This window comes from Mytilinidion resinicola (assembly GCF_010093595.1).
Source record: "Mytilinidion resinicola strain CBS 304.34 unplaced genomic scaffold BDZ99scaffold_11, whole genome shotgun sequence".
Classification (NCBI taxonomy): Eukaryota; Fungi; Ascomycota; class Dothideomycetes; order Mytilinidiales; family Mytilinidiaceae; genus Mytilinidion; species Mytilinidion resinicola.
In genome coordinates this window covers 686,391-711,437 of record NW_022985447.1, presented here as the reverse complement: position 1 = coordinate 711,437, position 25,047 = coordinate 686,391, and the positions used below count along the sequence as shown (strand labels likewise).

Here is a 25,047-nt window from a genome sequence, read left to right as displayed (position 1 = left end):
GAGCGCGCAGAGCATGGTAGAACTGGTCATGGCTGCGGCTTCATGTAAAGGTGCGGCCGCCTCCGAAGCACCGGCAAACCCCTGTTTTCTGTAACAGATCATATATCACGTGACAGTATCTCACTTTTATGTCTGGGATTAGTAACAAGATTGAATAGCCCACTGTACATACATGAGCCATGGGGGTGGGTCTGGTGTTTGGGTACTCTATCCCCACGGCGTTTTGAGAGCACAGCACTCGTCTGCTTTGCCTATGCTAGAGGTCCCTTGACAGGTTTTTGAACGTATTAACAAAACATAATTTATCGCCGTGAGAGATTGATGACCTCCTCAATGCCTAACAGAGCAGTGTCCGGGTACTGAATCACAATATCGCATAGTCGATCTGAGAACTGTTGGATTGATAGCTATGTATCGTACACGACGACTGATGATCGCAGTAAGCATCCTCCCACGCCGAACCCTTTTCCGTCCGCCGCTAGTTGTCGTGATGCCGTCAACCGAGAGAAGCAACCATATCCGAATCCTTACCGTTATTAAAACATAGCTCCAAAGATAGACAAGAACGCAAGAGAGAGAAAGCATCGTGCACTGTTCGCAAGGAAGAGATCGAAAAACTGGAGAGCTCGAGTCATGGTCATATCGCAACAGCAGGACAACCAAGGAAAAGCAACCAGGGACCATCCGGCCGCTCAGGTGCAAGATAATGATGACCCGATGGTCGCAAGCCAAGCATGTCATCCAGATGTAGTCAAGTTGGAGCCAATCAAGATGCAGCAGCAGTAGGTATCAAATCTGTCCGTCCGGGGAAGTGGTTCAAAAGTTTTCGGAGTCATCCTGAGTGGTAGTCAACCATGTTGGACATGCGATCAGACGAGCATCAGCCATAGTTCAAGACTTCAGACCCTGAAGGGTTGCCGGTATGTCAGAGTAGTCGGAGAATAGCCAAAGTGTAGAGTGAGAATCAAGCCATGAGACGCAGTCCAAGCGTGAAGTGAGGGTCAAGCCATCAGAGAAAGATCGCAAAGCATCGGTCATGCGGTCATGCATCAAGCGTCGAAGTCTCAGCAGCAAGCGCACCAACGTCACGGTGGACACATCAAGCTGGTACTCAGGCGGAGGGTGGCGGTCGCTTCTGCTCACCTTGGCCTGGTGTTTGCCCCTGCTGTTGGGCGCCAGCAGCCATGGCAGCATACCAATATGCGGCGTAGTTCTGGTAACCTCCCCAGACCGCATAGGGGTCTTCTCCACCAGCAGCTCCTTGAGGTGGTGGCACCATTGGATTCGCTGGTGGAGGAGGCTGGCTAGCATGCTGTACTTGCCCATAGGGCTGCTGTTGCTGTGGTTGTGAGTACGGGTCATTATAGTTTCCGTTGTCACGTGGTGGGGGTCTCCTGTTGTTGTTTCCACCACCGCCATAGCCACCACCGTTCTTCTCTTTCTGAATTTAATTAGTAAAGAGCAGGCTAAGGGAGGAAGAATAATACTTACAACTGAGTCAACCTTCTCCCAGATAGCCTTCTTGGCATCTTCAATCGCCTGTCTAGTTCCAACAAGACCGATTTCGCGTTCGATATCGGCACCTGAAGCCTGGGAAACGTTGATCTTGCATCCACTGGTGTTCTGCATTTCTTTGATGGTTTCTCCGCCTACCCAGGTGTCAGCAAATTCCTCTAAGCGTGCCAAAGGGAAACCATACCTTTGCCAATGATCATACCAACGGCATCCGAAGGAACCATGATGGAGTCATTGACCTTTCCACCTGCAGCTGCAGGGGCGTTGGTATTCGCGAACTGGTCAAAGTTGTCCCGGCGTCCTCCCTCTTGTTGTTGGGTAAGAGTCTTGGTATCACTGTCGACGATCTCCAGAATGAGTTCCTTGGCCCGGGCAGAAGCTTGTGGTGTACCGATGAGGTTTACAGGGCGCAGACCATTCACACTCTTGTTCTCGCCAACAATATTGACATGACAACCGCTACGTTCTTGTAGATCGCGAATGGTCTCGCCTCCTCGTCCGATGATCAGTCCGACGGTTCTGTCCGGAACCATGATTTGAACACTGTTCTCTCCTTCGCGAAGGGCAGGTTGGTGGGTCTTGGAGCTTGCTCTGGCGCCTCGTGCACCTTGGGCTTCACGGGCGGGATTGCCACCATTCTCTTCGATGATCCGGTTGATTTCTCGCTTTGCATCAACACGCGCGCGGGGGTTTCCGGTGATTTTGCATTGACGCTGTGGTCCCCCAGCTTCAGGACCAGTGACGAACTGAATGCGGGTGCCAGTTTCCTCTTCAATACGACGGAGATTTTCGCCCGAGCGGCCAATGACTAGTCCCACGAGAGACGATTCGATGACTATAGTCTCAACGTTGTCGTTCACTGGAGGGGAGCGTCGACCACCATAGGCTCCGCGGGGAGGGCTGAACGTGTCGCGTCCACCACGGGGTGGGGAACGAGATCTATCTCTCGAGTAACCAATACCACCTCGCCTAGGGTCTTCGCGACGATCGTCTCGGTATGGATTATAACTATCTCTAAGGTTATTTTGCCGTGGAGGAGACCGCGATCGCGATCGCGATCGACGGTAAGAACGGCCTGCTAACCTCGGATCATCTCTGGGTCCTATTCCAAAAGCGTGAGTGAATGAACAATGGAACGAGCCACTAGAGGGGCAAACATACCAGAGCTATTCCTTCCTGAATCGTATGCCAATCCCTTCTCCGCTGCGAAGCCTCGTGCTTTTGCGAGAGCGTCCTGGAGGCTCACCGAGCCAGTGCTGACGGGCTTTATCGCACTCAAGTCGAGGCTGCCGGAGTTCGTAGGCTGAGGGAGTCCATACTGGAGCACGGGTGGTGTGGGTGTCTGGATACCGTATCCTTGTGGAGGCAGACCTTGCGGCGGTGGTTGGGAAGAGGCACCAGCAGGCCGCTGGGCAGCTGCGCATTCATTCTATTAGTGAGGCCACAATGCGATGAAGGACTGATCGCATACCGAGAGCGGCCAAGATTGCAGAAATATCTGGCTGCTGGGCTGCCATAGCGCAAGTGTCGCACAGATGCGAGTAGCTGTGATGCTGGAGGGCGGTCTAGTGAGGGCGATGTGAAGTGGTGGGTCGTGAGAGTGTATAGAGAGAGAACACGGGAAAGAGGTGCTCGAGAGTGAGACAATGAAATGAACGGCGTGGATGGACTGAGACTCTGAGAGACAAGCAAGATGAAGGGCAGGTGGCTGGTCCTCGAGCCGAGGAAAAAGCGGAGGCGCTAGGCTACTCTCGGCTACCTGGCATTCTCTTTCACCTCACGCAACACCCGCTTGATCACGGAAATCAACATCGAAGTTACGATGGCGCAGACCCGAGAAGGCCTTGATAATAAAAACTACGTATCGATCTGCGCTTGATAGGCAAGTCTTCATCTCAGTTTCCTGGATTTGCTCTCTATTAGCTCTTGCTGAAGTCTACTCCAAGCTACGCTCCTTAGGATTATGTATACACTTACCTGCTATTCCTTAAGGTACTTCAAACTGTTCCATAAGCTCTAGACAAGATGAAAATGTCTCATACTATCTCAATATCTCAGCCCACCTCGAAAGGCACGGTCGACTCTTCACAAAGGGTACTGGAGCACCTCTAAACCGAGGCATCAGAACTGCTGTCGTAGTTGTCTAATAGGACGTATCTATCCTTTTTCGTAATCGAGTGAGCGATGTTTTCGTCTGGTTCTGTGGATCAAGGTGTTATCCCCGGGATTATTTTCGTGTCGTCCAATCGCCAGACTTCCCGCATCTATTCATGCCCCATTTTCTTAGCATTCATATCTTTAATGCTGTTCAAACCGTGTCTACCGGAATTGTAATAGGCTATTTTGCGCTGTAGGCCGCCACTTAACGCCGAGAGTACTAGATTGGTAGTCTCTGGCGTGACCGCTGCGATTTCCTTAGCAAACTCTCCTTTCCCCGATCTCGAGACAAGTCAGCTTCAGTTGCTTTCAATATCTCTGAAATGCTATCCATTCATTCTAAGGCGCTCTGATACCTGCTTGCCACATTCTTAGCTACGTCCGCGGCTATCCCAGACGTGATCTCTGGATAATAGCTTCTTAGATTCTCGTTCAGCATACCGGACATCAACCAGACCTTCAACTACGTCGTTGTACGGAGAGGAACTGTTGGCCGTACAGTTACCGTTCGCCTTTTTGAAGACTCATCAAACCTCGTTGTAGTCCTCGAAGCTGATAGATGCAATGGAAAATGAAGCGAGGCTCCACGATACATTGGCCCGTAGACATCAACGCATGACGAGCGGGCGTGTAGACCGGCCAGCTTTACCTCTTTTGGTTTAGCGCAGCAACTAACTCACAACCTTCTATCAAGCTCACTGCTCACCATTTACTATCTACATACTCGCTATAAACGTTCCTGTACCTTCTCTACGTTATATGAACCCGTCATAGCAAGAGGTAATGGTTTTCGCTGACTATTCTAAGGTTGTCGGAAGGCGACGACACAACACCGGCGCTCAAATGTCCACTCCACCTATACACATTGACCGCGAGTATTTCTACGAACATGGCTATACTCCGGCTCCTGATTCAGCTAACTTGCGAACAACGCAGTAGTTGATGGGAGTAGCCGGTTCTTAGCGTTTTAGTTTGGAGGTAATGTCTGAATCATTCCTAGTGTTTCAACCTCATCTACATTTTCCACCTTCGGCGCCAAAAAAGCGGCCTACCTAAGACGCCATATCGATTACAATGACTGAACCGGATAAATGCGGAGTATCGACGATTCAAGGCTGCCACTTCTTCCTGGTAGGAATGGGCTTGTCAACTATTTTATTGGTTAGAATCTTACAGAACACTAACTAGCCTCTTCCCATAATCCATACGTGTGACAACACGACCCTAGGCATGAAACCAATCTCCAGCGCTCGCGTACAAGCATGCGTAGCTGTTGTTCCTCCAATCTCCGCTGTCGCCTGATCTCCGCCTCTTGGCCCTCTTGGCGTTGCAAGGAGAAGAACGACGGTCTCCTTGATTCTCCTTGGTACCTTATTATGTGATGTGCCACCAGCTTTCATGTCTTCAATGAAACGAAACCTTTATAGCTTCCGAGAAGCCGCTGAGCCTTGGCATCTCTTCCCTGTGAGCCTTCTAGCCCTGTTTCTATCTCCCTTGTCCATTTCCTCTGTGCTCAATTGGTGCAAAATTCATTCTCGGAGATATTGTAGATCAGCGGTAAACGTGAAATGGACTACTCAATAGTAGCGATGTAAGCTCGGTGAGCATAGTGCACTCAAAGTAGGTGATATCAAAGGAGCATGAGTGCATCGATTTATTATACTCGCCTACCATCGACATTCTTTCAAGAGCAGGCTCTCAAAATATCAAATCGCTCTGAAGCTTTCTTCACTCTTTGTTTTTGGACTTTCCAGTCTTGCGCTGGCAGCTCCGACCAGGACACATGAGAAACGAGGAAACTTGGCCAAACGTGCTTCAGTGACCCAAACACCCACGACTGGGTATGCCACTCAAAACGGTAGTACGACAGGTGGTAAAAGTGAGGCAAAAGGGCCATTCTAGAGTAAACCATTTGCTAAATATTCACGTAGGAGGATCTACAACTACGGTCTCAACCTACGCTCAGTTCACCGCCGCCGTGACTGACGGCACTGCTCGGATCGTGATTGTGAAGGGTACCATTACGAAAGCAGCGCGGATTAAGGTTGGATCCAACAAATCCATCATTGGACAGGATTCTAGTGCAAGTCTGTCTTTCTTTCCTACTTGCTACACACTACAAGCCTTGGAAACCCCCCCCCCCCGGCCCCCCCCCCCAACTTTTCGGTTACTTCTCAACAATGCTGATTGGCGAGCAGAGCTTGTTGGCCTCGGTCTTTTACATTAAATCCAAGAAGAACGTCATCGTTCGAAATCTCAGCATCTCTAAAGTTCTCGTTGCTAACGGCGACGCCATTGGTATCCAAGCCAGCACCAACGTATGGGTCGACCATTGCGATGTCTCCAGCGACACCGACCATGACAAAGACTACTACGACGGACTCGTCGATGTGACCCACGCCTCAGACTTCGTCACCATTTCAAACACCTTCTTGCACGACCACTGGAAGGCGTCTTTAGTCGGCCACTCCGACTCTAACGGCGATGAGGATACCGGCCATCTCCGCGTAACATACAACAACAATTACTGGTACAACATTCACTCGCGCGGCCCCTCTGTCCGGTCCGGAACTGTCCATATCTACAACAGCTACTACCTTTCCGTGGACAATGGCATCAACACTCGCGATGGTGCGGTGGTGCTTGTGCAATCGAATGGCTTTGACGGCTCCTCGAAGCCGCTGTACAGCACTGACTCGGGATATGCTGTTGCGTCTGACAACGTCTTCGGAGATGGTCAAGGCTGCTGTCTATGGTACTGCTGGAAACACCTTGTCGTTCTAGAGGGCAGAATCAAGCCTTCAAGAGTTCCCTTGGGGTGACGAACACGATAATAGCTATATTTCCTGATTCGTCCCTCTCAAGCCCACGGCTTGACCGTTCGCTGAGGTGAAGAAAAGTGTTATTCTTTTGTCCATATTTGACTTTCTGTTTTCATATTTATCGTAGTATAGCTGCTTATGTATATGCATTATGTGCTTGCCTATCCGGCCGATTTAGTCCCTTTTGACCCTTGAAGATCCCAAAAGACAAGTGAACATAACTCAAATATCAACTTAATCATGCAGAGTTCAAGTTTCTTCTTGGTTGGAAGATATCATTGCTTTATGCATCATAATACTAGCTGCCCATTACATACACTCATAACTAGCACGACGGTGCGGCTTCTACGCAAGCGCTCATCCATCTTTAACGCATAATCGCTCCAAAAGCTCGAAAACATCAACATCACTCCATACTCAAACATCATGAATCTACAATCAGCGCCCAGTCTTCTGCCTGTCCATCTCCTGCCTGAACGCATTCCCAGAAGGCGCAATCCCATCCTCGCTGACCAAGCTCCCCAAGCTGTCCTCCCTGAAATGGCCACGAGGCCTGGTGGGCGGCGGCGACACCACCTGATCGCGGTACTGCGGCCCTCCGGACAGATCTCTCTCCTCTAGCTTGATCGCGCCCTTCTTGCCCAAGCCCATACGCTGCCTCTTGGACTTCCCCGTGCCGTATCCAGCACGCTTGCCCATGATATTCCCAATCCCAATCGACCGGTGCTTCCGCATGCCAATGCACAACCCGATCACCACGATCGCCACAAAGCCCAGACTAACCGGCAGCCCGATGATCAAGCCTAGCTTATTCGGCGCTTTGGTGTGCGCCGGTGGCGTATAGTGATAAGCAGGCTTGTTCATGAGCGTGATCGTAGGGCCGTCGTACGGGATCGCGGTCTGCTCCGGAAGGTCGGACTGGAACATGAGCGCGTAGAAGGTCAGGTTGTACTCGGAGTAGCCCTGCATCCAGGCCTTGTCCATGGTGATGGTTGTGACGCCCCAGCTGTTGTCGACGGTGTCGGAGCTCCAGGCTTGCTCTGCGGTCATGTTGGCGTAGTTGAGCTTGATGGTCACGGTGCTGTTGATGGGGAAGTAGTCGGGGTTCCATGTTACTACGGGTTAGGTGTTAGTACAATTGTACTAGGTGTTGTCTTTAGAGCCAGACTGAGAAGTAATTGCATACCGTAGTACGTGTTGCCGACGTAGAGGGTCGATTCGTTGTTCGGCAGACAGAACGGAGCTGCACTTGTATCGTGGCAGACTGGGAAGTCATGGCTAGGGTTGATAGGGGAGACAGTGCTGCTGGCGACAGCACTTGTTGGAGTCTGGGTTTCTTCTGCGGTGGTAGTAGATGCGGCAGCGGTGGCTTCTGCGGATTCCGAGGAGTCTGCCCTGGTCGGCAATGCTGCTTCGAAGGTCGTTGGTGTACCATCGCTCAAAGTACTGACAGCAAGAGCAACTGAAGGAGCAGTAGAAGACTCCGTGGTACTAGCTATACGTGTATGAGCATTTTAGGGTTCGAGAATCAATTAGGATTTCTTACATGCTCTCTTAGCTAGCAGAGGTCCAGCAGACACGCTATGGAGGCTTGTAGACGCCGCCAGCAATGCGACGAAGCTCAAATTGACGCGCATCGTGAGGATAACGAGAGTTCTGATGAATAGGGGTAATCCTTCAGCGAATTGACACTCACTGCTTCTTGAGAACGGACAGCAAGAGGGCAAGGGTTCAATTGGCGAAGAGCAGCAGAAGAGCTTCACGAGGGAACGAGGCTTTAAGGCGGGCTGTGAAACTCCCGCAGCTCGCTATCAAACAAATGCTAGTAGCGACCGCACTTGGCACTGGTTTCAGGGGATGTTCATAACTTCATGGCTCGAGCTTCGGGAACTGTTGATCACTGCTGTGCAAGGCGACCTCTTCCCCAGAAGAAGATCGTAGTCTCTGATGCTCTCGCTCATCCAAGAGTGTGCAGAGTATTCGAAGTCTTTGCTGCGATTCAGTGATTCCACGCTCGGATTTTGGTGAATGTCTGCGAAGTGGAAAGATGATCCGCTCCTAATGGAGTTAGCAGTAAACACTCACGCAGGATCGGCGCCAAGAGCAATTAAAGTCCGAACCATCCATCAGGTTCCCTCCCCCCACAGCATCCTGGTCTTGCGTGTCTTCTTCTCCATCCGTTGATTCCTACAAGTCCGTTATCGACGTGATCTTAGACTGCCGTACGCGCATCTTCCTGTCCCTCCTTGAGATCACATATACCCCTTCTATACCCCCGCCGCATATCTGGCCTCATTTCTCTACCTAGAGCATTTGTCCGCGCGCTTCTAGGCAGCACCACTTCCTCTCGGCACCTTTCTCACAACTATCAACATGCGATTCTCATCGTCGATTGTTTTTGCGCTTCCTGCGCTTGCTCTTGCGCAGGAGCAAGTCCCGCTGGCGGATAAGATCAAGGGCTGGTTAAGCCAGGCGCAATCTTTCGTCTCGTCTGCTGTGCCGTCAGTTCCATCATCACCTGTGGATGCTGGCGCCGCAAAGGTCGCGGAACATGTCGAGACCAGCCTGACCTTGGAAAACTGGCAATCAGTGCTTTCTGCCGACCCTTCTGCTACCACTGCGGGGCCTGAGGACTTCATGGTGTACATCACTGGAGGCAACAAGACTTGCTACGGTGTCTGCGACCACGCTGACAAGGCATGGAATGTATGTATTGCAATGCTGCATCTTTTTCATTCACTAAGTGTCATAGGATTCCGTTGCTCTCCTCTCCGCCTCTCCTAGTGCACCGAAATTTGCTGTTCTCAACTGTGAGAACGAGCCCATTCTCTGCAACGCCTGGGCTGTCGGCCCTCCCTCGATATACTACATCTCTATCCCCCACGCGCTTGCAGATCAGTCTGCCCCAGCCCCTCTCGCGTACTACATTCCCCTCAACAGGACTTCTGTTACCGCCTCCGAGATTACTGCGATTTCCACCAAGGAGACTTACAAGACCAACGCACCATATGAGGGTATCTGGCATCCGTTCAGCGGATTGATCGCGCAGTATCAGTTGGGCATGCCGATCGGTTACGTTCTTTGGGGCTTCTCCAAGATGCCCTCGTGGCTTCCTATGATCCTTATCAGCTTCTTCAGCAGGTCGTTCATGTAAGACTTCAAATTCAAAGCTCGCTTTGTGAAGATTGCTAATCCAAAATCCAGGGGACGACGAGCGGCAGCTCCTCGAGGCGGCGCAGCTCCAGCGGCTGCAACCTAGGCAATAGGGCCATCGATACCCTGGAGGTAACATAGATCGCAGCTATTCAATCTACGATGCTTATTTGAATGCGCTGAATGTTGAATAAGGCTATCGGCTCAGGTAGGTCGAAAAAGGGACGTTGGGTACGGGTGTTCATGTCTGGAGGAATACAGCGTCCAGGGAATGGCTTTATGCGTTATTAATAGTGATTGAAGAAGAAGGATTCTTTAGTAGGGATTCTAAATCAACGTACAATGAATGCATCATGCGAGAAACAGTGATCCTCAAGTACTCGTTCTCGAGTCCATATATTTTCTAAAAGGTCACGTGATTTATAAATGACATCGGCCCGACCCAATCCCGGTATATCAAATTCTCGAAGATCAATTCCCGACTTCTGCACTCCCGCTTCCACCTGTTTCATGACCAACAAGACGTTAAGGATGGTGAGCATATTACAGCGTATGCGAAAGCTAAAAACCGTAAGCTCGACCTTCCCAATGGGCCCCTCTGTCTAAATTGCCAGCTAACCTCTCTACAGAAGGTAGAACCACCCCCGTAACCGTCTCTCCGTTCCCAACGCTCATCCGACCTCCCTAGCTTCTCGCAATACGAATCGGACCCGGCGCTGTAATACTGCCTAAAGATGTGAAGAAGATAAACCTGGAGTTCGCGAAACATATCGAGGGTGGGCATAGGGGCGCGCGGTATGATCCTTTCCATTTTAAACACAGAGCCGACTCCTGCCACCATTCCACTTGTCAGGAATAAGAAAACAGTCGCGCTGACAGCATGGCGCTAAAGCAAATTCTGGCGCGATATACTCCCCAGACTCAAGTACCGCAACCCCGCGATCCCCATGACCGTCTCCCGCCATGACACTGCGGAAGGCCCGTCTGTCATGACTGTCACCTTTACCACACCTACACCGGCGGCTGGCTCCTCCACAGATGCGACGCCCGTAGAGCTCGAGGCGAGACCTCCTTTGAAGATCGATATGAGGAATAGGGTGGAATCGGAGATTTTGCAGGAGCTGATAAAAGCGACGGGCGGCACGGAGGTGGCGCCGACAGAGGTGGAGTTGGAGGAAAAGAGGGAGCTAGAGGAAGAGGCGGAGAAGAGTGCAAGGGATCGGGAGAGGAGTTTGGCGGTTCGGAGGGAGAGGAAGAGGGAGGAGGAGATGCTGAAGGCTGCGAGAGGTGTGGCTTAAGTAATGAGGGACGTTGTCGATGTGCTAAGAGCTGCATTACGAACGGTGGAAACCCTAAGGGGTAGGAGGCATGGCTGTGTCGCTGTGTAATAGAACACAAGCTGTAACATATGGGCTGTAGGATAGAGACGGGCATGGGTAGAGTTCCAAGGCTTCTGTGTATATTTTGTGATATATTCATGTATTCTCACCTAAAAAGTATCACCGTGTGCCACAGTTTGAGCACGATTGAAAGGATATCGTCTCGTTTCATTAATTTAGGCTCATTGAAGCGGATGCCCGTCCTAAGACACGACACCACCTCTCCACCAAGCAGAAGCTCCCAGCACGAACACAACGACCATCGCATCTGCCACCACCGTCCGCCAAATGACACTGTATCGGCCCACAACGCGTACATATCCTGCGTACGGCTCCGGTAGTATCTGGGCCACACCCCCGAGCAAGCCCGATGGCGGCAGCCTACCCCGCTCTAAGAAATACCGACTCGACTGCATCACGACCTCGAACGTCGCAAACGCGTAGAAGAAGTGCGTCAGTGTAGCCGCAGATGCCCCCTCATCATCCGCCCACGAGTCCGACCCCACTCTCTGCGTGCGTGCCAACTTCGAGCCCGTGAACGATGTAGTGACCGTGATATATAGTGCCAGACCGAGCGAGAACAGCGCATGGACTATCCGCCACAGGTGTGCAGAGCTCGAGGCTGGAGGCGCAGGTTCACCCTGTCCCATGCCACCTAGCATCTGTGCCAGGCCGGGAGGCATGCCGGGCGGTATCTGGGGGCTGTTGGGGTCGCCATCTCCAGCTCCTCCCATCATTTGTTGAAGCATGGCCATCATAGGGTCGTCATTGGGGTTGCCGCCTGGGGGTGGGAAGGGCGGTACTTCGGTGCCATTGAAGGCGAAGGGGTTTGGCTGGTTGGAGCGCGAGGGAGGGAGGCGAGGTTGGGTTTGGGGGGTGTAGTAGTGCTGTGAGATGTCTACTTCGGCAGGGTCATCGTGGACGGATGCGGGCTGTGGTCTTGACGGTGGTGTTGCCGCTATATAGATGCATGATCAGCTGGAACTTCTTATGAACCTGGTGTATATAGTCCTTTCTTACCTGCACCTGCTTGAGCGGGTGGAGGGCCTGGAGGTGCGCGTCCTCCATTTAGAGACGAGATTGCTTGAAGACGAGAGGCGCCTCCAGCCTTGATTTTTGCATCCCGTCGTTCTCGTCGTAGACGGGCTTGCTCTTGACTGGGTGTGAGTTTGGCCGCCGAGGCTCCTGGCGTTGGTGTCGGTGATTCCATGGTGAAATCGAGGTGCGTGGTCAAAAAATGGGGGATGGCCCTTTGGTGGTGGAGGAAGGACCGATTTGGGTGACATCAGTCTTGGCACGTCCTCTTCACCTTATGACGTTTCCCCGGTTAGCGAGTTCTCTTTTAGGCAGATCTTGATATAATTTCAAAGCAATAAAATGCCTTCTATCAAATATAGGATCACCTGCGTATTTCAGGGATCTCATCTCTCAGCCATTATGATATTTAACATGTGCGATGATAGCGACCAAGAGATAATATAGTGTTCACCAGGATGTCATCTCCACCCAAAAGTCATCTCAGGAGCGTCTCGGCAGCGCACACTTGGGCAGCGCAGCCGCTCACTATCACCCAGGACAGGCGCACTAGCGTCAGTAATAAATGCGTGGGACGTCGGTCCTTATATCAACTTTTCAAAAGAGAGATTATTAAGCAAGAATTAGCCCAACAGTGTTGATGACGCAGAAGGTAGAGCATTACCGACGCCGCCAAGCAGGGAGGAAAACTAGTACTTAGCCTTAGCGTAGAATGCATCCATTATATATAATCGCAAAATACAGTCTACTGTAGAAATTATCTTTGTATAAAATGACCGCTGAGCTAGGAGTCATTTCAACCCCAAAGTCATCTCCACATCATCTCATCTCAGAGATCAACACCACACCAGCTCTTCTCACAGCTCATCACACACCTAAAGTCATATTAGATCGAAGACTTATCACAATCATAATAGCACCAAAGATCTATTAGTTAACAGTTCGGGCTGGAAATGGTGCTGATACCCACTTGAAAGAGAACTCGCTAACCGGGGAAACACCGTGAGGCACCACCTGCACGGCTGATCTTCATCCAACATGTACTTTTAGCCTCCCAACTATTCAACACGCAGTCAACGCCTGGTTCTAGGATTGTAGTATGTGGACCGCTTCCTATGATTGCTCAGGGTGTCTCTACCCAAGTCAGAGAGTCTTAAGCCAAACACAAATCGGTCTGACTACAAGGGAATAAGTAAAGAGCTATTTGAAAAGATAGCAAGATATACAGAGGCCGACGGGTAGTACCGGGCGTAACAAGCTATTCAGGATATCAAAGAGCAATACTTAGCTGAACACTTGTGCCAGCAACCCATACCGTGTCCATAACCAGATAGGCTGTCTATCACTAAACATCAGCATCAGAAACCAGGCTGCTCCTTTGCTATGGACAACTTACATCGCGCTCAAGATTTAATAATATGCCAAAGCACCCCAAGCAATGACAGGTGCATGTAGACTAATGTCATTATATTGGCAAGTTCATTCTTTTAGCGCCTCATTATGTCCTTCAGACCGGCCTCTTCCATGGAGATAAGAGGTCTCACGGATATGGGCTTGATTAGCAGCCCAAGTTTGGGGTCATTCTATGGACTTAGAAGCAGGCGCTCTGTGGATATGGCGCTAACGTCGATACGTATTCGAAGCTGTTATCCATCTTCGACGGGCCTAGAGGCACCAGGTTAGCCTTTTCTGCCAGGAATCTCTTCTGTAGGAGATGTAGTCCGCGGTATATCCCTCTTCTCGTTGTGGTCCTCGGCTACTTCATCGATGTCCATGCGCGCTTGGACGATGTTTAAGAGATTGGGTGTAGAGTTCTATGAGGATAGACGATAACTCTAGTAGATCAAGGGACCAGGGGATACACCTGTTGGTATATTGTCAGGCCGGTCAACAATCAAGGGCTGGTTATTCTTGGCCATGCTCACCAGTCACTCTAGCCTTGCTTTCAGAAAAGATGCTTTTTCGGTGGCTTAATTCATCAAGAGTCATGACGTTCGGGATCCTGAGGTGAATGATGTGTTGCGCTCGTCATCCCCTGGTTCGAACCGCACGAAGTGGTCTTGCTGATGTAGTCCAGTTCCTCACTGCGATAATATGTCGTTCCGTTGCTAGAGGGTTGTTTCAAAGTAAGAGGGCGATAGTCAAGAGCTTCTAACGAGCGTACTACCCTACATTTAGTGAGATTACCGAAGACTAAGCTAATAGATCTGCGTCAGTTACTCCTACCTGTCTGTCGACTGCTTGAAGTACTCACTGATACAAACAAGCTTCCAACGTCAGGCCACTCATCACACCACTCTCACAGCTCGTCTGCGTGCTCACATTTCACAGTGAAGATGTTGGCCCAGCTACTGGCGGGAATCATTCGGTTCGCCGTGCCCAGAGCTGGAGATGCTTCTCGCATCTCAGCCGCCACCCTGCTCGTTAGTCACCATCCTCGGCGACTTTTCAGTCAGCTGCCTTTAGCTAGGAGGCAGCCTTATTGGCAGAAGATTCCTTTCTGGAGAGATGTGTCTGAAGAGCAGTTCCTTAGCTACAGGTGGCAGGTGAGGAGATATCATACTCTCCTCCGTCATAAGCCTTACTAACGAGCCACTGACAGGTTGCTAATACAATTCAAGGCACATCGAAGCTCGCCGCCTTCCTTTCGAACGTTTTACCCGACAACATACCACATGCCTTACCCTCTAGCTCTCGTCTTGGACACATCAAAACTCGTAACACGCTCATCGAGGATGTTTTGGAGGGCGTTACGAAAGCCCCAATGTCCCTTCGGGTGACACCACATATCATGAGCATGATAGACTGGAACAATCCACTGGAAGATGCAATATGCCGCCAGTTCTTCCCACTGGGTTCCAATATCTTGCCAGATCATCCTATGTTGACGTTAGATTCCCTGCACGAGGAGGCAGATTCACGTCAGCACGGTTTCTTCTTGCTATAGAAGCGGGCTGACTATGCAGCAGCTGTTCCTGGGCTTGTGCATCGATATCCTGACAAGGCGTTGTTTCTTGGTAAGTCAGATACCCAGGACCGTGGCACTGGAACAATATTTCATGAGCGCAGTTCCACCGTGTGGTCTACCTGCATAGCATTCACATCAACCTTAGTCAAATGCTAAACGAAGTTCACAGCGACATCTGTTTGTCCAGTTTACTGCCGTTTCTGTACACGGTCCTATGCCGTCGGTGCAAACACAGATACTGTAGCGAAACATTCACAGAAACCTTCACGGAAGCGATGGGAAGCCGTCTTTTCCTATATCGAGCATACTCCAAACATAACCGACATCGTCGTTTCTGGCGGAGACGCGTACTATCTACAACCCGAACACATTATGGAGATTGGAACTAGGCATGTTTGCTGAAATCGCGGAACTTACTCTTACTAATAGGCAAGCTAAGGCTCCTATCAATACCTCACATTCGTCGAATTCGGTTCGCCTCAAAGGGCCTCGCGGTCTGCCCAAGCCGAATCCTAGATACCACCGATACTTGGGCCGCGGCTCTGGTTGCTTTGTGCAGTCAAGGAAGGCAGGTAGGCAAACACGTTGCGTTGCATACCCACTTCAACCACCCGAACGAAATCACATGGGTCACCGAGCTTGCGGCACAATGTCTGTTCGAAAAAGGGGTCGTGGTACGAAACCAGACTGTCTTGCTATGTGGTGTCAATGACAACGTGAATACCATGAGCTTTCTGATCAGAAGACTCGCGGATATGAATATACAACCGGTCAGTCCAACTTGTTATCTGGTTGTATCACACAAAGCATGGACCGTTGATGTTGACGTTGCCATAGTACTATGTTTACCAAGGCGACATGGTCCGCGGAGTAGAGGACCTCCGAACCCCTTTACAGACAATACTTGATCTAGAACAACACATCCGAGGGACGATCGCGGGTTTTATGACTCCGTCTTTTGTTGTAGATTTGCCAGGCGGTGGTGGTAAGAGACTTGCGGCATCATACCAGACCTATGATCGCGAATCTGGTGTCTCGACTTTCGTGGCTCCCAGTGTCAAAGGCGGGCAAAAGGTGTACAAATACTATGACCCAATTGCGGGCGACTGAGAAATTTCTATCTCATCATTATTTCGATGTTTCCAAGTTTACTAGAGCTTTTATTAGTCGAGTTTAACGCTTTGTTGGCTGGTATTCTGCACTACTTCGTAGTGTAAGGCAATCTTGAAGTAAAAGCCGCGTTTCTTCTCTCTCTCCGGTAATACTCTATTTCTTCTAAATTCTACTTCAATCACTAGGACTCCAATTAGCTCTTCACGGTCGCTCTGCTTGCTACGGACGGCGTCAGTGCATCTTCAGTTCCTCCGAAGACCTCCAAACCAAACACGAATGCTCAAATAGTACAAGTGCATATTATACATGAAGTAATGACCCTGTTGATTTGTTCATAGTAGGCCGCTTACGGTTTCGGGTCTTCCTATAGTTGCTCCACCGACCACAATATTGAACATCTTGACCACCACGTGCGATACCATCATCGTGAGTGTCGATTGCAACGCTACTGCAGTCTGCTGCCACAACGATGGCGGTTTATGTAGTCATAAGACAGAAAGTCAAAGGGTTCTGGCTGGCTGGCTGGCTGGCTAAATAGGTGTACAGACTCAAATCTGTTTCGCCGCTTTCAATTCCAATGTCATCATCAAGAACTACTAAAGTATGGTCAATCTGGGGGTCAGACAGGGACGCTTGGATTGAGGACGCACATTATTGATTGTTTTGTTCTTGGTGAATTATTGAGCATGACGGGGACGCGGAGGTGGTCTCACTTGGTTTCTATCTGTGCTTGAAGGTGTTCGAGTTGAGTTTAAGAAGACTCAGTCGCATTTTAACACAGGGTGACGTCTGAAGCATTGTGTTGGTCTTCTCCACTTCTGGCTTGAAATTTTGAGGCTCCTACAAAATGACAGAATGCTTCTAGGGGCTGCCGCATGTTGCATCGCTGCTGAATAGTGAAGTTCGATCTGGTATTCCCATTGTAGCTTTAAGAAACTGACATATTTTCTACCAAAAGCCTACTGGAGCGCTCACGAATGGTATAACCAGATGTATAGGCAGCATCACTCTTACTACTCAGTATGTACTTTTGAGAAATCGACCTCATCTTGAATTGCTCGTAACCCTATAGGAGCACCTTATGCAGTACTGAAAGTGTACGCAGACAGACTACTGGACTAATACAGGTTTGGGTATCAAGCAGAAAAACTCACAATCGCCTCGACATTTCGGACTTAAAGGTGAGCGCCCCAGATCCATTCCCTCAAACTCCAGGCCTTATCCGTGCCGTAATCATCCAACCAACGATTGATCCAGCCGCCCCATAGGCCATCAACACGTTGGATTGCCAACTCGAACTCATACCTCGCAGCAGATTTCTCGTGTTCTTCGATCTATTGTGGCTCTAGCTTCGCCATCTCTTCTAGGTAGACCTTTCGCAGTTTCGTGAGCTCATAGTCGAGCAAGTGTTCCCAATATATGATCGTTTTGCCCTCCTTATCCGGGCCGTCTTCTTCAGCCCCGTCTGGAAACTCTTCGTCAGAGTCTGGACCGTATTCATCGCGGTTCGGCTCCTCATCTCGTCGCTTTCCTTCCAACAGGTAGGGGAGCTGACAAGCTCGCCATAGAGGCAGCGCGGATACGCACTCCCAGTCAATGACTGCGGTAATTTTCCCAGCTTCGTCGACCATCATGTTTTGCATCGAGAGATCATCGTGGAAAAGGAAACTGGATTCATGTTCGTCTGGAGGAAATGCTGTGGGCAGAAGCTTGAGAATCTTCTTGATGGCTTGCGAAGAGGTCTCCGCGTCTTCAATGTCATCCTCATCTTTTGAAGTATCAAGGATTTGCTGCTGGTCGGCAAGCATCAAGGACAGTCTTGAACTTAACCATTCGTAGCTATTCTGAAAAGGCCCTCGTGAAACGTCTTGCGATAGTCGATCCCCCCAAAAGAAGCCAAGCGAAACTATACGACCTAGAGTAAACTTGGGTGGATCGTTCTGGGACTCCTGGACGCTGTTTGACTCGTTCGTCATGTCTGCCGTTGCTGGGAGCGCTGGTGAATGTGTAGACAAGTTTAGCCTGGCTCCAATTCCTCGAAGAACTCTCAAGAGATGTCCACCAAAAACCGCCAGGCGCCTTCTCAGCCTTTTCACGATGTCCACGCCGGAAGAATAGAGCGAATAGAATGCACGGCTGAGTGGGAATCGCGATGTGGAGACGCTGGGAGAGCGATTCTGTTCGCGTGACTCGGATTGGGTCCGGAGACCCCCGATGGGTGCGACGACTCTCATGAACGAGCTGTAAATGTTGCCAATGCCATCAAATCTACGGCGGAAGAGTGAAGCATGGTAACGCGCCAGTTGTTTGACGATTTTTTCCTTGGTATCCCAGGGCAGCTTCCTCCACGTCTTGCGTAACGGCTGACCTGGCACTAACTCGATGAGGATCCATTCATAGTCAAGGTCGTTGTCGCTTGACGCATCGAATGCAAATATGTTTGGAACGGGTATTTGTGCCTCCTCCCGCACAAATTTCATCGTGGCGACTTCGCTCAAGGTTTTGTAGTGTGGATCGACTGGCAAAGCTACTCGCATTACGAATGGCCCCTTGTCCGAGTTTGCTCGGTACAACTTGTTGAATCCTCCCTGGGCAAGGAATTGAATTTGAGGGTTTCCGCCCAGATGCTTGCGTGCAAGAGATTCGATGGTTTTGGAGTCTGGATCTTTCTTCCAGCGCGGCTGCAGGCCATGGATGCCATTCTCGAACCATTCGACGCCTTCGTGTTGGACCATCCTCGCCAGAAGGAACGAGTCCGGGCATTTGAAAGATTTATCAGTCTCGAGCTCAGGCGTTCAGAAGAAGAGTAAGAGTAGTGAAAATGGTGTTTGAGCAAACGACGTGGTGTTGGACCCAGATATATATGTGGCGAAGCACGCACTGACCCCTGCCAACGCTGGGGCCAGCTTTCACGACTTCACTGCAACACTAGGCGCGATTTCTGAAATCAGAATACATTGAAGCACTACACGCAGCTGTAAGAGAGTATACACGGATCTATAACATCTAATGGAGATGTACTAGCCGTACGTCTTCGAAACGCGTCGAGGTTCAGATTCTATTCATATCCTTCATGAGGCACAGTCACTTCTTCTCGCCCGGCCACAAGCATATAAGGTCTCTGTGGTATAGTTTCCTCACTCTCGCAACTTAGACTATTCCCTTTTGCTCTCTTCACTCCCGCTTTCTTCACTCCCGCTGCCTTCACTCCCGCTCCCTTCACTCGCACCTATACGACACGTCAACGCTGTGAGCGAACGCAACTTTTCTTTTATTCTCGATATATCAACTAGGACTCCCTCGTCGCCGTTATCTTCTTTAATTCTGCGAACATCGACCCCTATCAGCGCCCCTTAACTTCAGTACTTCTAAACACCCACAAATCACGAACTGTGGGCCAAAGTCCCCGCAAGGAGGTTATCCTTCATCGAGAAGATCCCTGACGCAAAGCTTGAGGGCTTGCCCTTTTCTCAGAGAAAGCTGTTTAGTGACACCAACATGAGGTGCGACATGCAAGGGGTATGAGAAACCAACAACGTACTTATTATTACCTCACAGACTCCTGAACAGATGACTAGCTCTAAGCCCCCCATGCACAACATCCAGGTTCAGGTCAACAGAGGGTGCCAAATAACTTCGCTGGCCAGGATCGCCCCCAATTCAGTGGCGATTGCATGCGATGTGCCTTCTGATGACTCGTGGACCGCAAGACAAATCAAGGATAGGCTGATTGCCTCGATTAAGATTTGAGGGATAAGGGGCGGGTCAACACGGTCTGAGGTGGCCTCCAGAGCTATCAGGCTTGCCAGAACTGGCCTTTTGGGACTAGCAACAATATATCGGAGGACCTCAAACGGTGCTAAACGAGTGTACACAAGGACTGAAATAGGTATGAGCGATGCTAGTCACGCGCTATTGTGGTCCAAGGGGTTATAGTGTACGATAGTTTGATGCTAGCAATTCAGGGAACTACTACCGGCTGTTTTCCTTTGATTTGATATTATGGGTTAAGTTATCAAGTTACACACTATCTTGCCACTGTTTGGAGTGCCCCAGTACATTAATGCCCTCTAAGCATCACGTGATATGCAAACTGTTCTGCTGCCAAGCCCGCTGGCCGCCTTCCCAAAACACCAAACTTTCCATCACCACGCAACTCAAGCTCTCCATCCACACACCACACACCCACTCCCTCCAACGTCGACGTATCTCCCGGCCACTATCCATCTCCCAGCTCACCTATATCCAACCACCCACACGCCTCCATCCTCACACGCCTCAACCCAGCCCCCAAGCGCAAGAGCGCCCCTACAACCCACACCCTCCCGCCAAACCCCCCAACACCCACCCTCACCATGGCGCGCAACAGCGAAAAAGCGCAATCGATGCTCTTCCGCTTCCGCGCCGCGCAAGCCGCAGACCTGGGCATCCTGGACATCGCGCGCACGCGCCGCCCAAAACTCATCACGACCATCGACAGCATCCCCGTGTGCGAGAAGTGGCGCGGGCAGGTGCTCAAAGAGATCTCGCGCAAGGTCTCCAAGATCCAGGACACGGCGCTCTCCGACTTCCAGATCCGCGACCTCAACGACGAGATCAACAAACTCATGCGCGAGAAGCACATGTGGGAGGTGCAGATCCGGAATCTGGGCGGGCCGAACTACATGCGCGCCGGACGGGTGCTGGATGAGGAGGGCAGGGAGGTGCCGGGGGGCGGGAAGGGGTATAGGTATTTTGGGAGGGCGAGGGAGTTGCCCGGGGTCAAGGAGCTGTTTGAGGCGCAGAAGAGACCGGTGGAGGGCGAGGGGGATGAGAAGGGGAAGGAGAGGAGGGAGATGCGGATGAGGGTGGATGCGGGGTATTATGGGTATAATTTGGATGAGGAGGATGGGGTGTTGCTGGCGTATGAGAAGGGGAGGGAGGAGGAGTCGAGGAGGCGGTTTCTGGAGGAGCGGGAGGATGATACTGGCAGGAAAGGGAGGAAAGAGTGGGTTGAGTTGCCGGGCGACGCGGGAGATGGGGTCGGTTGGAGGTTGCCGACCGTGGACGAGGTACAAGATGAGTTGGTGGAGCGGAGGAGACGGAAGTTGTTGGATAAATTTGCTTGAGAGTGGTTCAAGACGATGTCAGTCAGAGGAGGGTACTTGGAGAGATTGAGCATAAAACACACTCGGGAAGAATGGTCATATCGGGCTGAGAAGGGCTATGACATTGTACTATTTAAAAATTGATACCACGAGAATACGAGGATGTTCTTTCATAAACATACGTCCTAAAATCGCCCTTGGGCATCCCAAACAGCGCCAAGATAAGTGAATGTAACTTGATAGCCTGTTCTAATTCCGTCTGAGGTGGCCCAGAGAGTTATTGGGCTTGTCAAAACTGTCGTTTTCCAGTTCTTGATAATGTATCAGAGGACCTCAAGCGGTGCTAGGCAAGGTATACAAACCTTCGTGTAAAGACGTCACACTGTCCTCTAGTTGTTTGATTTAGCAGTCCAGGAAGAAATAGAAGTATTTGAGGGCGATATAACGCCTTCTCTGAAAACATGGACAAGTACCTACAATGTTCTAAAAATACATCAGAGTACCCTAGACGGTGGTGAAACATTGACTGTCCAGGCTCTAAACAGTGGTAGACAAGTAGGAATACAATAGCCTTGAAGTCAAATTCATCATCATCACAATCAATCAACACAAGTAATTCGCAATTTAGATCGTTTCCAATTGTAGCAATACGGACTTACTAGCAGTCTAGAATCCAACCCGGACCCGCCAGCATCCAGAAAAATACAGACATTAGGTACCAAAGAACCCCATTCGCTCAGTGCACCACAAAGGAAAACCATAAACCACGCTCGGTGATAGGGGCTAATAAGGATCGCAAGCAGGAACTACAGAAGACGAGAAAGGAAATCGACTAGGCGTCGTGTGAGGTTGAAAGATTGTTGTAGAGGAGAGGTCAGGCAAGGCAAGGCTACTAAGTAGAGCGGGCCAAAGGAAAGAAAAGGCAACGGCCAGAAATCAGAGATCATTATGCACACTGCTGGTTCCAGTCCTTAGCCCAACGATAACCCCCAGCCCAAAGCGCAAGTATCCCAAGTGCACGAACGCCGGCCCAGATCCATCGCCTGCGGCTGTACTCTTTTACTAAAGCTTTGGCTTCAAAAAGAGTGAACGCTAGAGAGAGGTAAGAAAAGGAAGACGAGGTGGCTCGAGGAGGTGACGTAGGAACAAAAACTAGGAAGATCATCAGTCAGATTGACTTTCCATGATTTATTGCCAAGAACGAACAGAGTAAAGGAAAAATACACGGTGTTGGGGACATGTGGGGAGGTTTAATGACCATTCGCGCCGTCCGCCTCTGCTTGGTTATGCGAGTTAGTGCGTGAGTGTGAGGTCAGGCCATTTGCGTGGTGGGAATGTCGATGTCGACCTGACCGTGATAACGACCCAACGTCATGTTTGCCTGCAGAAGTGTTAGTAACAATTTTCAGTGTCTGGACCGAGAATAGCGTACCGTCACAGCACGCCCTCACGTTCTCAAGCCGATCCGATTCTTCTTCCTGTTGCTGAATGACTTGCCGCAGATCTTCCGCCGAATCGCGCGGTTCCGATGTCTGGTACACTGAAGTATCTTGAGCGCTGACCTGGCTCTTACGAGATGAGAACGATCCCCTAAGAGTCGAATTAGGTCTGAACACGCCACTCAAGCTACTAAACCGTCCTGACATTGAACCTTGAGCGGGTCCTTGGGACGTAGCACGCTGAGCGGCCGAGGGCTGCCGAGACCCAAGAGTTGGGTGTTGCGTTCGGTGAGGTGACGATGTCCGTCGACTGGTGTATGATGAGATAGACGCTCGCGATCGCCCGGTTTGACGAGTCGAACTTCTACTGGCATACGCTGGATTGAACTCTTTCACGTCGTCTTCAGCTTCACCAGCTTCTCCATCCTGTTCATTGCCAGTTCGCATCAGGAGATACGACAGCGCATTGAACCAGGTCTCATGCCTCTGACTTGTTGTAGCAGTGAACTTGACGCTTCGGCCAGGTGTTAAGATCACGAGACTTTTGCGATGAAGCCCGGGCGGGTAGGGATTATCGTCGGACACGACCTGTACAGCTTGGATGGCCACACTCTTAGCTTTCAGCTGTGCTCGCCCAGCGGTGACCGGGTTTTGTTCGCTCCAGTACAGTGTCCGTGTATAAGGATGTACCCAGAAAAAGCGGCGATGTCGATTTTCCGACATGTTTTCGCTCCCCGCCTTCCGAGTGTATTTCCATAAGAATTCTCCAATCATGGTCTGCGTAATTGCCTGGATCATGCGGGGATCCGTTGTGGCAGGATCAAAGCCTTCGGGTCCCATAGAGCCTCCAGCAGCAATGCCGAAGCGTTGATCGATCTCCGAGGTAAATGATGACATTGAAGATCTCCGACCGATTGATGAGCCAGCGTCGCTTCGCATGGTGCTATTCCGAGGTCGAGGTGTGGCACTACCCTTGGAAATAGGACTGGCTAGTACATTTCCGCTTGGAGATCGCACTGGGGTTCGCGGCCTGGTCTTATACGCAGATGCTGGCATGATTGGCGGGCCCATAGTCCCTGCTGGGGTTGATGGTCGTATAGGGACTGGGGCGATCAAAGAAGCTTTTTGGGCAGCCGCAGCAGCGATGACCTGCTTGTGGTCGGCTGGAAGAGGGGGCGGTGAGCCGCCACGAGTGCGGCCGCTTCCAGCACTGCCAGGTCTCCTCGGGGTCTTATGAGGATCAACTAGGGCAGAAATATGTTGAGGCTTCTTGGGGCTGCCTGGCGGTGAACTAAATCGCTTGTCGACACCAGTGGTGGCAAGCGTGCCAGAGCTTCGCTGCTGGGTCCTCAAAGCGAGAAGCTTGTCAATTTGATCCGACGATACCATAGTCTGGGTACCTCCGTCGCTCATGGTTGTTTGCGGCGAGTGCACAGCTGTCCCTGGTCGACTCGCAATGGCGTTTTCGTTTTGAGCAACGCCTCTCGGAGCAGCAGGTACAGCTATAGGCTCCACTGATGCCGATCTCTCCAATGCCTCGGAAGGAATCTGTGGAGCTTTTGTTGTCTCATCTTGGGTTCCATCTTCGCTTGTCTCTGTATTCTTGCCCCATGGAAGGACTGAACTGAAGAAGCCTAGCTTCTGTTTTGGTTCATCTGCCGCAGCTACACGATGAGCCGTTGAAGGCCTTGAAAGCTCTTGCGGTTCATAATCTTGTTCAATAATTTCAGAGAACGATAGAACGGCTTCACCGAGGACAGGAATGGCCGGTGTCTGATCTCTTGGAGAGAAGAGAGCAATTGGCGGGAAGCCTGGGACCGTAGGCGACTCGGGTTTCGTCTCTTGGGCAAGAAGAGTAGAAGGGCGCTGTGGTTGTATAGCGGGCACAGGCGACAGCGGCTCGGTGTGCTGTTGCGTAATCCCGGAAAATTCAGAAGCGGCTGGTACTAGTGGTCCAACATACACAGGCGACAGCGGCTCAGTGTGCTGTGCCGTAATTTCAGAGAATTTGGGAGTAGTTGGTACTGGTGGTTCAACAGGCTCAGTCTGCAGCTCGGAAATCGACGAGACATTGAAGGGCGGCGAAGGGAATTTGTCTAGCATTGGCGTTCTCGGCTCGGTCTGTTGTTCGAAAATAGACGACATACTCAGAGCAGATATAGTGCGAGGTTCCTCCCGCTCCGTTGCGACAACGGCCGCGGCGACGGGCTCTGTGGGAGGCTCCGGAGTCAGCGGCTCGGTTTGCTGTTCCGATATAGTCGAAACGCTGAAGACCGGAGGAGCGGGGGGACTCTCAGCTTCTGTTTGCTGTTCCGATATGGCAGAAATGCTGAAGACAGGAGGAGCAGGGGGACTCTCAGCTTCTGTTTGCTGTTCCGA

The 25,047-nt window shown here is 50.9% G+C and overlaps 12 protein-coding genes across 12 annotated transcripts in view; 6 read left to right on the top strand and 6 right to left on the bottom strand.

Annotated features, from left to right (window-relative positions):
• Window positions 1-256: 256 nt before the first annotated feature.
• BDZ99DRAFT_42715 (uncharacterized protein) lies at window positions 257-926 on the bottom strand. The gene has a single exon (XM_033717148.1). It carries the CDS (start codon window positions 739-741, stop codon window positions 331-333), a length of 411 nt encoding a protein of 136 aa, XP_033575905.1. The 5' UTR covers window positions 742-926; the 3' UTR covers window positions 257-330.
• On the bottom strand, window positions 927-3,173 carry BDZ99DRAFT_42718 (uncharacterized protein). The gene is made up of 5 exons (XM_033717150.1): window positions 2,987-3,173; window positions 2,677-2,931; window positions 1,700-2,617; window positions 1,492-1,649; window positions 927-1,441 (listed from the first exon to the last, which is right to left on the bottom strand). The coding sequence occupies exons 1-5, from the start codon at window positions 3,030-3,032 to the stop codon at window positions 1,112-1,114; spliced, it is 1,707 nt and encodes a 568-aa protein (XP_033575904.1). The 5' UTR covers window positions 3,033-3,173; the 3' UTR covers window positions 927-1,111.
• A 1,897-nt stretch (window positions 3,174-5,070) lies between these two features.
• Window positions 5,071-6,654, top strand: BDZ99DRAFT_509366 (pectin lyase-like protein; the record flags this gene model as incomplete). Its single annotated transcript, XM_033724398.1, has 5 exons — window positions 5,071-5,136; window positions 5,395-5,551; window positions 5,604-5,763; window positions 5,873-6,408; window positions 6,457-6,654. 5 exons carry the CDS (start codon window positions 5,071-5,073, stop codon window positions 6,492-6,494), a joined length of 957 nt encoding a protein of 318 aa, XP_033575903.1. The 3' UTR covers window positions 6,495-6,654.
• A 99-nt stretch (window positions 6,655-6,753) lies between these two features.
• On the bottom strand, window positions 6,754-8,292 carry BDZ99DRAFT_463797 (uncharacterized protein). Its single transcript, XM_033720150.1, has 3 exons — window positions 8,041-8,292; window positions 7,681-7,989; window positions 6,754-7,609 (listed from the first exon to the last, which is right to left on the bottom strand). The coding sequence occupies exons 1-3, from the start codon at window positions 8,129-8,131 to the stop codon at window positions 6,933-6,935; spliced, it is 1,077 nt and encodes a 358-aa protein (XP_033575902.1). The 5' UTR covers window positions 8,132-8,292; the 3' UTR covers window positions 6,754-6,932.
• Window positions 8,293-8,644: 352 nt separating this feature from the next.
• BDZ99DRAFT_418466 (uncharacterized protein) lies at window positions 8,645-9,897 on the top strand. Its single transcript, XM_033716854.1, has 2 exons — window positions 8,645-9,200; window positions 9,247-9,897. Exons 1-2 carry the CDS (start codon window positions 8,868-8,870, stop codon window positions 9,646-9,648), a joined length of 735 nt encoding a protein of 244 aa, XP_033575901.1. The 5' UTR covers window positions 8,645-8,867; the 3' UTR covers window positions 9,649-9,897.
• A 252-nt stretch (window positions 9,898-10,149) lies between these two features.
• BDZ99DRAFT_42610 (uncharacterized protein) lies at window positions 10,150-11,087 on the top strand. Its single transcript, XM_033717106.1, has 4 exons — window positions 10,150-10,181; window positions 10,277-10,279; window positions 10,336-10,442; window positions 10,540-11,087. The coding sequence occupies exons 1-4, from the start codon at window positions 10,158-10,160 to the stop codon at window positions 10,943-10,945; spliced, it is 540 nt and encodes a 179-aa protein (XP_033575900.1). The 5' UTR covers window positions 10,150-10,157; the 3' UTR covers window positions 10,946-11,087.
• Window positions 10,922-12,236, bottom strand: BDZ99DRAFT_533159 (uncharacterized protein; the record flags this gene model as incomplete). Its single annotated transcript, XM_033726499.1, has 2 exons — window positions 10,922-11,984; window positions 12,053-12,236. 2 exons carry the CDS (start codon window positions 12,234-12,236, stop codon window positions 11,230-11,232), a joined length of 939 nt encoding a protein of 312 aa, XP_033575899.1. The 3' UTR covers window positions 10,922-11,229.
• Window positions 12,237-14,452: 2,216 nt separating this feature from the next.
• BDZ99DRAFT_509361 (kama family protein) lies at window positions 14,453-16,369 on the top strand (the record flags this gene model as incomplete). The annotated part of the gene is made up of 7 exons (XM_033724397.1): window positions 14,453-14,484; window positions 14,532-14,607; window positions 14,664-14,982; window positions 15,031-15,078; window positions 15,199-15,418; window positions 15,469-15,799; window positions 15,867-16,369. 7 exons carry the CDS (start codon window positions 14,453-14,455, stop codon window positions 16,137-16,139), a joined length of 1,299 nt encoding a protein of 432 aa, XP_033575898.1. The 3' UTR covers window positions 16,140-16,369.
• Window positions 16,370-17,057: 688 nt separating this feature from the next.
• On the bottom strand, window positions 17,058-18,954 carry BDZ99DRAFT_463794 (kinase-like protein). The gene has a single exon (XM_033720149.1). The coding sequence runs from the start codon at window positions 18,875-18,877 to the stop codon at window positions 17,477-17,479; it is 1,401 nt and encodes a 466-aa protein (XP_033575897.1). The 5' UTR covers window positions 18,878-18,954; the 3' UTR covers window positions 17,058-17,476.
• A 609-nt stretch (window positions 18,955-19,563) lies between these two features.
• BDZ99DRAFT_463793 (uncharacterized protein) lies at window positions 19,564-20,123 on the top strand. Its single transcript, XM_033720148.1, has one exon. The coding sequence runs from the start codon at window positions 19,713-19,715 to the stop codon at window positions 19,890-19,892; it is 180 nt and encodes a 59-aa protein (XP_033575896.1). The 5' UTR covers window positions 19,564-19,712; the 3' UTR covers window positions 19,893-20,123.
• A 172-nt stretch (window positions 20,124-20,295) lies between these two features.
• Window positions 20,296-21,392, top strand: BDZ99DRAFT_418455 (Isy1-like splicing factor). Its single transcript, XM_033716853.1, has one exon. It carries the CDS (start codon window positions 20,498-20,500, stop codon window positions 21,248-21,250), a length of 753 nt encoding a protein of 250 aa, XP_033575895.1. The 5' UTR covers window positions 20,296-20,497; the 3' UTR covers window positions 21,251-21,392.
• A 1,087-nt stretch (window positions 21,393-22,479) lies between these two features.
• Window positions 22,480-25,047, bottom strand: part of BDZ99DRAFT_477427 (uncharacterized protein) — a gene marked incomplete at both ends in the record, with an annotated part of 5,420 nt that continues 2,852 nt past the window's right edge. Inside the window, 2 exons of the mRNA XM_033722117.1 lie at window positions 22,480-22,610; window positions 22,662-24,968. Of these exons, the coding sequence (XP_033575894.1) occupies window positions 22,480-22,610; window positions 22,662-24,968 (2,438 nt within the window). The remainder of the gene's footprint in view (window positions 22,611-22,661; window positions 24,969-25,047) is intronic.